We start from the raw sequence: 14,885 nt of genomic DNA, 5'->3' as shown, positions 1-14,885 counted from the left end.
TAATAAAATATTTCACTTCCCACCCTCAGCAAATACATTATAAACCATGCAAAATTATTAAAATTATACAAAACTATCTCACACAGAAAATGATCCAAAATTAAACAAAACTTTGATACTATCCATCTTTCACAAATTCCAGATACCTACCATTAAACAAGATCAAATCTAACACATTATTCAACTGAATACCAATAAATATAAAATTACAGCTACATACTCATACTTCTTCCACTGATGACAAAAACAAAATTCTTGAATAACCAATTTAATATGCATTCCCATGGTTCAAAACAAATAAATCTTGGCCTGACCAGAGAGGAAATAAATTTTTACCATCTTCCTGTGTGTGTTTTCATTCAAACTACTTAGCTAACAATTAGGCTTTCTCCAAAAAAATTCAGAAATCTGCAGCAATCAATTCTTTCAAATCAAAAATAACAACTGAAGGATAGTCAGGTTCAATATAAGCATGACCAATAATCACTTTTAAGGGAGCCCAGGATAACTTAACTGCAAACCAACATGCATTATTGTACAGAACATCTAACTTTATACATTACTCATAATTGCATAATTACAAATAGAATAATAACTTTTAAGAAAAGAGATGCAATACGTCTAGAATTAACCAACTAGGTTTCTACAACACAAATAATCTCACAAATAGATCTCAACTGAGGTCAAGAAAGACTTATGGTCAAGAAAAACTTATTAAAAAGTGTTTACGTTGTTTCTCCCTAGGCAGTTTAAAATTTCTTAATCTTTCAATTGTGTAAGGGTTTCAAAATAACAGGTGTCATCATTATTAAGTTATTATTATGTGAAGACTGTTCAAGGATCAATTTCATACTTATTTAATTCAAGACCAATGAAATTATAAAATCAAAACAATTTCACTGATATACTGATATTCTAATATTCTTTTATCAGAAAATTCAAAATTTTAATTACACTGAATTTGTAGTTTATATATCTTGAATTTAAAAATTTAAAGAGGCTACATTATTTCTTCTTTTGTTTTCTCTCTATCCCTCTCCCCTTGCCTACCTTTAGATGTAGACAATTTACAATCCCAACATCTTTCCTAATGAATGATGTTTCCATTTTACCTCATTCTTAAATAATATTAAATCTTTTAAAGATAAAACTTCATTAGAAACTGATTCAAGTTAATCCGAAGTCAATAACAAGTTCACCAATAACAAATCTTCATTTAATTCTTACTTTGTAAAATGTATAACCAAAACAAATCAGTTGTTACACTGTTCGATTCTATTGACATGAAAAGCAAAACTGAGATGAGCTATGTTACCGGCTATAATCCACTAAATTTAGAGAACATGAATGTCTTCTAGCTGAATTAGTTGTGACTCTGCCATAATGTAGTTCTAAGATATTTAATATTCTTGTAAATTTTCACTGAACAGGTTTTAATATGTTGCATAATAAAGCTGTTTCACACAAACCTTTTCTGATGAAATAATGTGCTATCTATTTATATAATGGTCAAGTGGTGTCAAATGATTACTTTAAAAATTAAACGGTCATATGCAAACTACATTTTAACAGTGGACCTATAATATTGAATACACTACTTGTCCTTTCATTTACTGACCAGAGGATAAACAAAAACACAAAGATACATGCAATTCATCTAAACTTCTTTTTTCACAGACTAAAAAATAAGTAACTTCCTGAGTTCAATCCTATACAGAATCTATCCAGATAAGACAACATTGTATGGCTCTGACCCATCAATCCAATTACACTATCCTCATTCTCTACCTAATCTTTGCTTTAACTACTCCATCTTAATCTGCTGTGACATCATTCCTTCTATTTATATACACTTAAATCAATCTTCCACTTACTTTTCCATAAATGACTGTATAATAATTATTATTTGACTACTATTTTCTGAATTTGATTCAGTGATTTTTAAAATAAACATAAAAAAAAAATACAAACATTAAAGGATAACTCAAGTCATAATCAGGTAAATCCAAGATTTTGAGAACAATTAATAAATTACACTAACCACAATACACTTTATATCACATCTGAATTTATAACAAAAAATAAATTTTATAATGCATACAGAGAGCACAGAATTACACTTATTTCAGTTCACTCAACTGAAACAAATAGATCTTTACAGACATAATAAACGTTACGTTTTTATGTTTACTGTGAGTATAACCTAAAACAACAAAAACTAAGATCAGTAATGGAAAATGTACGGGTTTAATAGCAGCTAATAATCTAGCAATACTATTGTTACTCACCATTTCAATAACTAAGAAAATACATAAAATATATATTTAAACGACTTAATTTTGCATCTAACAAAGACCTAACCAAATTCAACTCTGCCGAAAAGAAACGTAAGACGAATTCATTGGAATTCCGTACTTACCAAAGAGATTTACGAATTATTGATAAACGAAGTAACAACGAGTTATGTGCAGAGAGATTGGTTTTCTGAAATTCTTTTAAAGGAATTTATAATAATTTCTGAATTCAACACAACTTTTATAGAAAGAAATTTAATCTTTAGGGATTAGATATTAAATTTTTAGATTTAAAATTTTTGTTTGCTTTTTATGCTAATAAAAATATTGGCTCAAAAAGGTTGCTTTTTAAATTATTCCCGCTCAATGGAAACACTGAAGTCAATATTTGCAAAAGCTGTTGCTTACGCATCAGAAGACAAAGAGCTATTATATTTTTCTGGAATATGGACGTAATGTCATGTGTTCTCTACTTATGAAGATTAAATTACAGACCTTTATTCCGGAATAGAACCCGTAACCTTTTGATGCGTATACTACCATCCTACTACATACCATACTACTTACAATACCATACTACTACAGACATTCTATGTCCAGTTGAATTTTTAGGTCCAGTGTTTTTACTCATTATAGACGAAGAGCTGGGTACGATTTTTCTATCAATCGTGTAAATGGAGAAATTATATTGGAAATTGGGGGGTACTGAGACTGTGTCAAATCCCAATTGACAGACACGTAACCTGGACCAGAAGCCCCAGGGCAGGATTAAAGTTAAAAAAAATTAGTTTTTTTGTATATTTCGAGAAATATGCGTCGGTTGAAAAAAAAATTTTTTTAATTTTGTTGGTCTGTTCAAGCTCTAGAATTTTTCACTTAAAAAACCTTTATACTTGTTATGAAAAAAATATTTTTTTTTGTAAAAATGCGAAAAATGCGTAAAATAGTAGTAGACTTTTGCCTTTCATTGTCAAAGAAACTAAGTTAAAGTAACAAATTTACAAGTAAAGTAAATCTTGCAAGGCCACTTTCCTTAGATTATAGAGCTTGGAAAGACAAACAAAATTTATTCTAAACCTCTTTTACACGACGGTTATTTCTCGAGATATTCGGAAAAAATGATTTTTTGCAACTTTATTCCTTTCTGGGGACCCTTGGTCCCCAGTTAAGTGTCTGTCCATCGAAATTTGAGATGCTCTTGGTATTCCCACTATTTTCAAAATAATATATCCATTTATACAATTGGTGGAAAAATCATACCCAGCTCTCCGACTATAAACAATATATCTTGAGCTTAAGAATGAATTTTTAATGTGTAAAAAGATAGGCGGCTCCGATAAAGAAATAATAATATCACTGCAAACATCGGTACACAAATATGGTTCACAATAATTATGCAAGAATAATTTAATACATTAAAAGAAAAATTAAGGACGATAAGAAAGGTATGAATCGTAATAATCATGTAAGAAAATAATTACCAAAAAACCTTTTTAAAAGTAAAATAAAAAAATCACAGGTAATTTTTTATCTATTCTTAATCCATACTGACCCCCGTAGGGGCAGACACCCTCCACCGACCCCTCCGTTCATAGCCCTTATGTGCTTTACCGGAGGTCATCTTCGAAACCTCGGCTTTTGACATATTCCAGTCCACCTCCAACAGGATGCCACCGATGCGAATTCCACGCGTGATTTTCCCATCAGTGTATTACTATTTAATGAACTAAAAACAAAACGCATCTTACCGAGTCTTAAGTAAGACAGTGACTAAAGACCCAATTACAATTACAGTACACCCAACTACTTTATTTTCCGTGAGAAATGAATTTTTATTATGAAAAAATTCCGAGCCAAACCAGATTTCAAACCAACAATTTTATTTTTTTTTTTTTTACGGAGGGAGGTGGAAATGCATTTACGCACGGAGTGTCGGGCTCCCGCTGATGGTATTATCCAATCACTATCAGCAGACTACCGACGTAAACCACTCCCCTTTCTACCAGGACTCGACCCGGAACCCTTTAACACATTTCTTCCGGTCGAGTTTTCCTACACTACCCTGATTAGGTGGTACCTAATTTTCAGGAATATCCAGGTCAACCTTTTTGGTCCTGAGAATGTTGCCGACGAATCGGGCTACATTTTCCCAGCTGCTCAGATTACGGAGCATCATCGCAACCATATTGTGGGGGCTCAGTGCTCCGAGATCTGCCTCTAGTGTCCCTGGATTAGTCGCCCACCGAGAAAATTTTAAAAGGTGTGCTCAGCGTCGTCCCGTACACCGGGGCAATAGAGGCAGTCGGGGAACGGCGCTTTCCCTATGACATGGAGGTAAGCGCGGAAGTACCCGTGATCCGTTAAAAATTGGGCTATGTAGTACTCCACCTCTCCATGCCGTCCACGGTCCATCCGTCCACGGACTGACCAGAGGGATAAGCCTTGCGGTCCATTATCCTCTGGTATCGTGGTCCCAGGTCTCTTGCCATGAGAGGAACGTGCGAGTGCGTTTATCGTTGGTAATGGTCTCCCGGTCTTCGCCTGCCCGTCGCCTCCTGTTTATCACCTGGTGCTCCCTTGCCAAAATAGCAATGGGTAAGACGCCGGCGAACATCAGTACTGCAGGCTCGGAGACCATCCGATACGCGGAAGCAACTCGCAAGGCTGCGGTGCGTTGCGTGAGCGAGCCGTTTCCGGTTTCTGGGTCCACATGGCTTAATGTCTGGGCCCACACTTCCAAGCCATATAACAGAATGGAATGCACCACGAACATCAGCAATCGCCGTCTGCTGGACTTCGCTCCACCGATAATCGCCATGAGCCGGCCGAGAGCAGTTACGGCTCTCACAGCTTTGTCGGCGGCTCTCCGAAGCTGCTCAGCAAAGCTGAGTTTACGGTCAATCATCATACCGAGGTACTTTGCGGCCGGCTTGGTTTCTACAACCTCTACCCCGATCCGCAGGGAGAGAAGGGTGTCGTCGATACGCTTCTTCGTTAGAACCATGATCTCCGCTTTGCTGAGGGCTAGAGACAAGCCGTAGTCGTCCAGCCAGGCACCGACTCTGTGCATGGCTCGGCTGAGCCTCAGTTGGGCACGCTCCACGTCGCGATCTGCGACAAGTAGCGCAACTTCGTCAGTGTACCCAACTAAGACAGATTCTTCAGGCATCTTCAGCTTCAGCAAGCCATCGTAGACGGCGTTCTAAAAGTGGTGACTGAGAATCGACCCCTGCGCCGCCCCTGACGTGATCGTAGTCCTACGCCAGCCTGCCGTGGTCTTGTAAATCACACCCGGTTCCTCAGGTATGTGTCCACCATTCTAAGAAGGTATTAAGGCACATGGAACGTATGCTCCAGGGTCCGAATCATATCGCTCCACCGGGTGGAGTTGAAAGCGTTTTTAACGTCTAACGTAACGAGAAGGACCGACCACATATCGAGAAAAATTATTGTGGTCCTCTGTTCGCCGCATTGCCTCAACAATGAATGCGGCGTCTATTGAATTGCGTCTATTGAACTGGTTGGGTGACAGGCCACCGGCCTGATTCATCGCCGCAACCAGTCTTTTCTTTAACAGCTTCTCCAAAACCTTCCCAGCTGTGTCATGCATACACAATGGGCGGTAGAAGGACGGCGACTCTGGGTTTTCTTTGTCCTTGGGAACTAGCGCAAGACGCGCGGTCTTCCATCTGGCGCTAAAAGACCCAGCCTTCAGGCATGCATTATACATGTCTAGTAGAAAACGAAGCCTGAAGCGCCCCACAAGTTTGAGCACCTCGGCCGGTATACCGTCGGGACCAGGGGCTTTTTTGCCTTTCAGCGACCGTAGGACTCTCTCCAGTTCCTCCATCGAGAAAAACGGGAAGTCGTTCACGTCACCGAAGTTCCGGTCGGTATGGACCGAGTGTGCCGGGAACATCTTAACGACGTGCTCTGCTTTAGCATCGTCTAGTGAAGCTGGTGGCCGCGAAACTTCTAATCGCCGAATTATTATCTTGTAACTTGGGCTCTGCTGCGATAGGCAATCCATATCGCGGCAGTCTTGAGCGAGTCCCGGAACCATTGGGAGTCGTCACGGTCCCGGTACTGCTCGCTAATTAGCACCAAGTCGGCCTCCTTGTCTCTGGCTAGCTGTAGCGGCAAGTCATCAGCTAGTCGATTCCTGTTAGGGTTGGCCTGTATTACGTTCAACATTCTAATGGATTCTAACATCCTTCTCTTCGCCTGTTCCAGGGCTTCCTGGGAGACCTTATACTCAATTGTTGCAGGTGCGTGAGCCGGCTGCGAAGCGTTCACACATTTTTCTTGGCAGAGCATGCACCTTGGTGGTGGTGGTGATGATAATGATAATAATAATATGTTTTTACACCTCCCCTTGACACCACTAAAACCCTAAATCCTCCATCCTTACCACCCTAAATAGACAGAATGTAACAGGTAGCAGTAAGTAACAGAGGGAATTTACATACAGTAAACAACCGAAGTTACTAGTACTGCATGATAAGAAAAGAGAAAAAACCCCAAGATCTAAAAAAACCTAAAAAACGAACGGACCTAAAAAACGAAGCGACTCGTCGAATGACAAGCAGAGTCGAAGTTTGAACAAGATTTTCTTAAGATTATTCTTGAAAATATATTGATTTTTTCGAAGAAATCAATATTGTTCCACAATGCGGACGCATTACAAAACATCTTCGATCTGGAGGGAGCAATCTCTGCATTAGGACAATCAAAGGATAAAAATTGCAAAATCTTCTGTTCGGTATTCTAAGACTGATGTTCAACGCAGCACCACTACCCTTTAAGATGTTGTAATATAGTAGCGCATCAATGATAAAAGCGGTAACTTATATTGGAATCAAATATCATCAGCAGTAAAGTGATTTAACTGGAATTTATGACGCTACCATGATATAAAATTAATTTGGACGCCCTCAATACCCGCATCAGTGTAAGCGTGTGAGCTGTCATAGGATGTTGTAGCGTATTCCAGATTATATCTGAAATGCACTTATACAGTAGCCAACATGTGGAGATTTTTTTAGAAAGGTCTGGATATCTATTTATAAGTCTGAGATTTTGCTTAACCTTATTAACAATATTATTATTATGCTTATTCATATATAGTTCGGAGTAAAGAAGAACGCTGAGATTGGGAACAAGCCTTTCTCTTCTTACAACATGGGAATCTGTGGAATAATGAAAGATAAACGGGCTTGTCTTTCTTGAATATGTAATACAAAAAAATTAGTCGAAATTCAGCGGCATATAATTCAGTTGTGACCCTGAGAACAGCGTTCTTCTGTAGGTAACAGTGAACATAAACAAAACAAATATGATGATGGATCTTTAAGTCATCGGCTTATAGTTGAAAATCAATAGAGATGACTTTGAAAATATCTAATAATAATGATTATCCCTGAGGTAGATAATTCTGACGTCTGGAATATTAATAATAATAATAGTAATATAGTAATCCTCATGTACATTCCATCTTTAGGGCGGGAAAAGCTATACATAAGTACTATACGTATAGCTGGCTAACGGGGCGCCAATTTATTTTCCTCGGAAATGCCATTTTTCTTTGAAATAATTTCATCTACAGGTCACTACAAGGGCTGGACTTTTCGGCCATCTATAGGTATGAAAATTTTTTAAATGTTTGGAAAATGGATTTACACCGCCTTTAGAGCTGGCGATGTGGCAGAGCCAGGTAGAAGTGATTGGAGGTGTAGCGGAGATCCTACCGTTGTCTACCTGACCCCGCGATGGCAAGCATGTAGCTAAGCAACTATGTATGTCGGTGCATGGGAGCCCTGAAAGCTTCGGTGTCTAGAAGCCTGGAGACAGTTCAAAGATTGCGCATCTGCTCCCTGCCAGGACATATACCGATTCCACCAGAGTACCGAACCAGACCTCCAAGGTTGGGAGCCCTAAAATGGGGATGTACCTCGATGGCTAACTGTGCTACAGAAGGGATTAAAAGTTATGCAATTTGAAAAGTCGAACGTGGTAGAGGGTTCACGTAAACACCCTCGTCTTGACCAGCCGTATCGCCAGAGGTGAAACGGAGTAAGTGTTATAAGTCCTTTTGAAAAGGACTTACAAGGAGAAAAGTAAGTCCTCCGGAGAAAGGTATGTCCTTTTCTTATCGCTCATAAAATAAGTAATTGCGCTGGAAGCCCTGTAAAGGAGATTCGATAAACCTACAACGATCTTTACTTCAAAATGACCAACGACATCCAGCAGCAGAAGATCCTTGGACTAAAGAACATATGCGAGTTTGCTATACGAGTTGATCCTCACAGCATCCTCAATACTTCAAAGGATGTTGTGGTCTATCCAGATATTAAATGTATTGAACAAGAAATTGCGGTGGAATTGTCACTGAGGGAGTGATAGAATGCCAAAGGCTGAATATGAGAAGAAATGGCAAAATATTAGCTTCTGTCTCTCATGTCCTCACCTTTAACAGACCGACCCTATCGGAGAAAGAACGCACAGGAATACACTGTCTGGATGTGCCACAACCCATGAGATGCTTTAAATGTTAACAATTTGGCCACACCGCGGCTCGATGGAAGAGACCGTATATATATGCGTGTGTGGTGAAGAAATTCATATTTTAATTCATAAATGCATGTGGTGAAGTGGAACACCATACTGACACTATGGGGAAAACACCCGCCATGTGATGATACTGGTCGCCACACCATCCCCCCTGTTCCTAGCCCTGATGGGCTTAACTGGAGGTCATCTTCTAGCCCCTCAACACCTGATTACATATTTCAGTCATCAGTATGCTCTCTATCAGGATAGCACCGATGCAAATGCCTCGAAAGATAATTCCATCAGTGTTAAAAACCATCAACTAATAAAAGATATTTTTAAAACACACATAAACTGAATCAAAAAACTGATAACCAATAAAAATCTACAAATTGATCTGTAATAAAACATTAATCTCATACCTCAAAAATTGTTCGCAACACCGCACATTTTTGACCTTCCATACTATAGCAACCAAAATTACCCGTCAACCCACAAACATACCAAACAACAACCGGTCACAATTGCTGAATACACCTACTCCGGCGGAAATGCATCTAAACGGGTCCCTTGCCACCCAGGCAACTATTCTATACTAAACACCTTCTGCAGTCCTTTCGAGTACCAAAAACCTTAAAAATCTTTCAACAATGCACCACTTATTTTTAACTTTCCAGTTAACCTGCAGATCCATACCCTCAAGCTCCCTGACCACCTCTGCATGCATAAACTCATGTTTTGAGCAGACGTACCACACATGATGTGCTTCATCCAGTATTAAATATTGCAGACACTATCCGAATCAGTAAAGCCAGATTGAGCCAGTCTGTTCTGAAAGAAACTGAGTCACATGCCGGTTCGGGGAGATCTACAAGACGATTTTCAACGCCCTTATGTCTGGAAAGAGACCGTGCGTACACCGTCCATCTGGCATCTCATCCCATCTTTCCTGCCAAATACAAAAACCTTCCTCCTCTATTTCCCAAATATACTGCAAAGTCAGTTCACCCGACTTCTTCGCACATCAATTGGTTTAACACCTACAATAACTGGAACTGCTTCACGTGAAACAGTCCTATAGCCCCCTCCCCCCCTAATAGTAAGTAACACAAAACGCTGAGCCCTCAACAGAATATCGCGGTAGATTTTATACCTCATTCTGTTTGCCCAAACAGGTTCTGCATAAAGCAAAATCTCCTCGCATATACTTTTATACAAAATTTTCATTGTTTTAAAATTTAATCCCCAATCGGGATGGACCACCCTACGAATTCTGAAGAAGACTCATGTCTTCTTAGCGACACTCTGAAAGTGCTCCTTGAATCTGAATCTGAAATTCTCATCAAGGAGTACACTAACAGGCTGGCTGCTACGCGGCCAAAATATCAGAGCTAAATACCATTTGTGTTGATTTCTTCACACCTCTAGTACTCTAAAACCTTGAGTTGCTTGGAATTCCACCTTGTTCTGTGAGTCTCATTTGAACAACAGAAACTCATCATTGACATAAGCGATCCTGATATCCTCTGGGCAACCTCAACTGCATGAGAGAGTCAAACTACACAATACAAAACAGAGGGTCCATCAAATTACCTTGGGGACACTTCTAGAACAGCACCTTACTCACCTCAGTGCCACCTCACAAACCACTACAAATTGGTTACAAAAGTAACTTTGTAGCACCCCTATCTCATCACGTATACACACCCTCCATTGTAATTGACATAAGGAAAAGGGCCACCACAAGTTTTTAAATGCCCCAGATAAATTCAAAAATATATGTGGGACACGCAGCGTTGGAGTTAGTAATGATATCAATCACTTTTTAAATTGTATCCTCTGTACCTTTCCCTGGTCAAAAACCATACTAGTCCTCTATCAAGAGATTTCACGAGGACAACTTTCCATTAATCCGCAAATATAGCACCTTCTCAAACGCCTTACCAAGTACTGGCAGAAGCATCAAAGGCTTGTATGATGAACTCATAGTAGGATATTTGTCATCACCTTTATAAAGAAGCTTAATCACACTTCTTTTCCAACAAAGTGGAAAATATCCAGCAAAAATAATTTTATGCAGAACCTTCATTATTGCACCTACACTTACGTCCAACAAACAAACAAGGAGTTCCACAGTGATTCTGTCATACCCAGGAGCCTTATGCCTTGCAAAACTACAAGCAACTTACCGCACCTCAGCCTCAGTAATTTCCAAAGCAGTCACACCAAACAAAAAGAAGCAACTTCACGCCTAACACGCAGATGATGTGACTGATACTCACCCTCCACATCATCATCTAGCAATAAATCATTTAACAAGATGCACAATATTTCCGCCTGGTCAGTCAGTACACCTTGCTGGGTTGACAGAGCAGGCAGAACATCTTTCTTTCATTTATGTCCCAAAATCATATAAGCAACACCCAAGGGATCCTTATTATCCTGATCCTACAAGAAAGAATGCCAAGAATTTTTTTTGCTGTTTGAATCATATGAAAATATTGGGTCCTCAAATCCCTACACTCATAAGTGAGTTACGCTCATCACTCAGGGTCACCTTCACGTTGAGAAGTTCACCCAAGACAACTCATAGACCACTTCAGATCAAAAAACTCTCTTGTCCACCATGGAATAATTCTCTCCCAACCAGAACTATATGGGATAGTGTTCTGCAGCATTCATATAAGCAAGAGAAAGCCTCTCCACTAATCCCTCCAAATGCATAACTTCCAAACTCCAGTGCAAGTCACGAAGTCTGGCCAATGCCAAACAAATCGAAAAATTTTTGCCAATCGGGCCCCCTGTGCAGGAAACACCACTGCTGAACAGGAACATTACACAGTACATCTCACTGAAGACATTCACAATTTGAAACAATCAGATGGTGATCACTGGAACAATCAATTAGTGTCCATTGAAAAATACCCCCAGGAATATTCTTTTCAACCATCACATCCATATTTTTGCCAGCAAACCTTCTACCATCCACCATTCTTGCGAAGGTTGGCAACCCATCCAAAATATTATAGACCTCGAGATTGTGTTCTATAGTAAAACTCCACCAACTTCCCTTACTCATCCATCAAAGTACTGCATCAACATAAAGACAAAGACAGAATAGGACAGCCACCAACAAACTGGACAATCCTGTCTCATTTCTCTAAATGACGGTCTACAGGGCCCCTAAATTGAAATGCAAGGATCCTCTGGCCTGTGTAAACTGCAAAGGGTAGCAATCATTCTGTTCAAGAAACTGTCCTGTTTACAAAAATGAAATAGCTGTTCAGAAGTTAAAAGCCTGTAGAAGGTCAGCTATTTCAAGGTAAAGAAGATTATAAGGAGCCGTAAGCCTAAAGCAACAACAACTTAAGCCCAGGCAGCAAGCAAGTAACAACTTAAGTCCAGACAATGGCTGCTGTTCCTGCTCCATTTGCTGTTAATCCAGACCAACTCCTTGGCAAGCTTTCACCTATTTTGGCTGCTATGATTGAGAGAATAATTTAGAATAGAATAATGAAGTCTCTCTTTCTCATATGGAAGTTATAATATCATCGTCAAGTTATAGTCAACAGGTAATATGTTGACCAATAACGAAAGCACATCTGACCAGAGGAAGGCAGATACTGACCAGAAGTTCACTTTGTCTGCATAAAATATCAGATGAGCCTGTGAAGAGAATGATTGCTTTGGAACCTCCTGTGGAGTCTTCCACGCCTTGTACATCTGAGTTGATCTCATTAAAACCACACAGATCTCCTAAAACTAGACAGGGGGTCTTGTTTCCTCCCTGATTGAGATGGTGATTGGTGCGACTCCTGTTGTGGATGTCTTCCTAGTTCCACCTCTCATTTGGCACCTAAACCAGACGCCGAGCCGTGCCCGTCATCGTCTACTACTTCGATAGCATCGTGCTACACAGGTGATGATATTCTTATCAAACACGAAGCTGTTCGAAGGATGGAGAAGAAGAGGAAAAAAGTATAGCTGAAAGGCAAACCATGAGATTCATTTTTTAAAAGATAAACGAGTCAACCGATAGAACATTAATGGATGTTAGACAAATATCCATGAGCTCCAACGCTTGGTACATCATGGGGACCCAATTTTGTACATGTTTGAAAGAAACACATTTCCAACAAAATGAAAATTTCCTTTTAAGAAGATATAATATTTATCTGCAAGATCAACTGCCAAATTTAAGAGTTAGTGGCAGGATTAGCCATATTAACTTTGACTAGAGCTAGCACTGAAGCAGTTGAAACAAACACAAATATGCAAGCTGTCGTAATCAGAATGAAGCGTCCGATGCAGATCATTATCTATAGCATATGCCTGCCAAATTTTGATTGGAAGGAGGTGGCATAACACAATAAATTGCTCAGCTTCCCCCCACCCTTACTACAAGTTGATGACTTCAATGCACACAATCCCATTTGTGGGTCGGATCAAGTAGATCCCCAAAGAAGAGAAGTGGAAAAGTTCCTATTAAATTCTGATTTTATTATTTTAAATGCTGATTCAGGAACTTTTTTATTGCAGAGATGGATCGACGTCGTGTATAAATTTAGCAATTATAAATGCATCTATAGCATCGAAATTCACTTTCAAACTTTTAGAAAATCTCCACGGAAGTGACCATTTCCCAGTGAAAATTACAACTGATGCTAAAAGAAAATTATATTCCATCTCCAAAAGATGGAATATAATATTTAAGGTAGATTAAACAAACTTTACTACCAATACGATACTCTCTTAAACAACGGGAATTATCGAAGCTGATGCAGATGTTACAATGAATGCTATATTTGACTCGGCATCAAGGTATATTCCCAGAACATCCGGAAAACTCAAGAACCAACCTGTTCCATGATGGAATGATGAAATAATGAAGCTAAAAACAAAAGAAAAATGCATGTAACACTTTCAAGAAACATCCAACATTAGAAAATCTAATTGTCCTTAAAAAACACAGGGCGTATTCAATAAGACTTATGACAACAAAAAATTATCCTGGCAACAATAAGTGTCATGCATTAACAGAAACACAACTACATCAAACGTTTGGAAGAAAGTAAAGGCTATTTGTGGGCGTACAAATTTTACTTCCATAATTTTCCTTCAATATGAAGATGAACTTATTGAGATACTTTAAATGAAATTGCTGATCAAATTTTTACCAGGTATTCTTACATATGTCTACAATACTTTAACATAGGGATATGATAAAATAAAGAATTATCATAAAGAAAAATGTTTTGAAGTTGGTATGACAGAAACTTTTAAATCTCATTAAATTTTTTTATGGAAAATTATTCTAAACAATTTTTTTGAGAAATCCAAGATTTAAAGTAAAGTCCCTAGTACGTGGAATAATCCTACAAAATTTCAAGGGAATCAGGCTATTACCTTTTGAGAAAAAGTGCATAATATATTAAAAAATAGCGTTTTTCAAAAATCAACGTTTCCAAATTTGCCTATTTGTTCTTACAACAACCCTGGTGCATAATCGGACTCATCTTCTGTTTCTTCCAGGAGCTTTCTCTTTAGTTTGTTTTTCTTTCTTGCCTGATGATCCAATACAGGTATAAAGTTATTTGCATCTCGTAACCACTCGCTGTCTAGTCGTTTCATAGCACTGACCATAGTACACCCTGGCTGGATTCCAAAGTGATGTAGTATAAGACACTTAAAAATGTTCCTCTGATTATATGATGTAACTGCATCATATATCCAAACTTTAGTGTTTCCTTCACAATAAAAACCCTTTTGGGAACTCGAGACCAAATTATTTTATTTAGACTCTCATTTACATTCTGAGTCTTCCTGTGAACACATTTTCTTAGCAGATCGGGATGTGATAAGTTTTTGAAAACTAGCTGAATAGCTTCCATAATAGCCTCGGGGATGGAATATTTATGTATGCATTTATGACCAGTGGCTTTTAAAAATTTGTAGGTACAATTGGCAAACTATAGTTTGTGATAAATTGTTTGGCCTGTAACAGGATTAAGACTAACGATTAAATAACATTATTTTTTTTAT

The 14,885-nt window shown here is 38.6% G+C and overlaps 1 protein-coding gene across 1 annotated transcript in view; it reads right to left on the bottom strand.

Moving 5' to 3' along the window:
* The window catches only part of TM9SF4 (transmembrane 9 superfamily protein member 4), a 49,369-nt gene extending 46,957 nt beyond the window's left edge, over nucleotides 1-2,412 (bottom strand). The window contains exon 1 of the mRNA XM_075355180.1: nucleotides 2,289-2,412. Within this exon, the coding sequence (XP_075211295.1) occupies nucleotides 2,289-2,291 (3 nt within the window). The 5' untranslated portion in view covers nucleotides 2,292-2,412. The remainder of the gene's footprint in view (nucleotides 1-2,288) is intronic.
* Between the last annotated feature and the right edge of the window lie 12,473 nt (nucleotides 2,413-14,885).

The sequence above is a fragment of the Lycorma delicatula genome, chromosome 2 (genome assembly GCF_047948215.1).
Source record: "Lycorma delicatula isolate Av1 chromosome 2, ASM4794821v1, whole genome shotgun sequence".
NCBI lineage: Eukaryota > Metazoa > Arthropoda > Insecta > Hemiptera > Fulgoridae > Lycorma > Lycorma delicatula.
The sequence above is the reverse complement of the archived record's forward strand: the minus strand, read 5'-3'. Positions and strand labels throughout refer to the sequence as shown.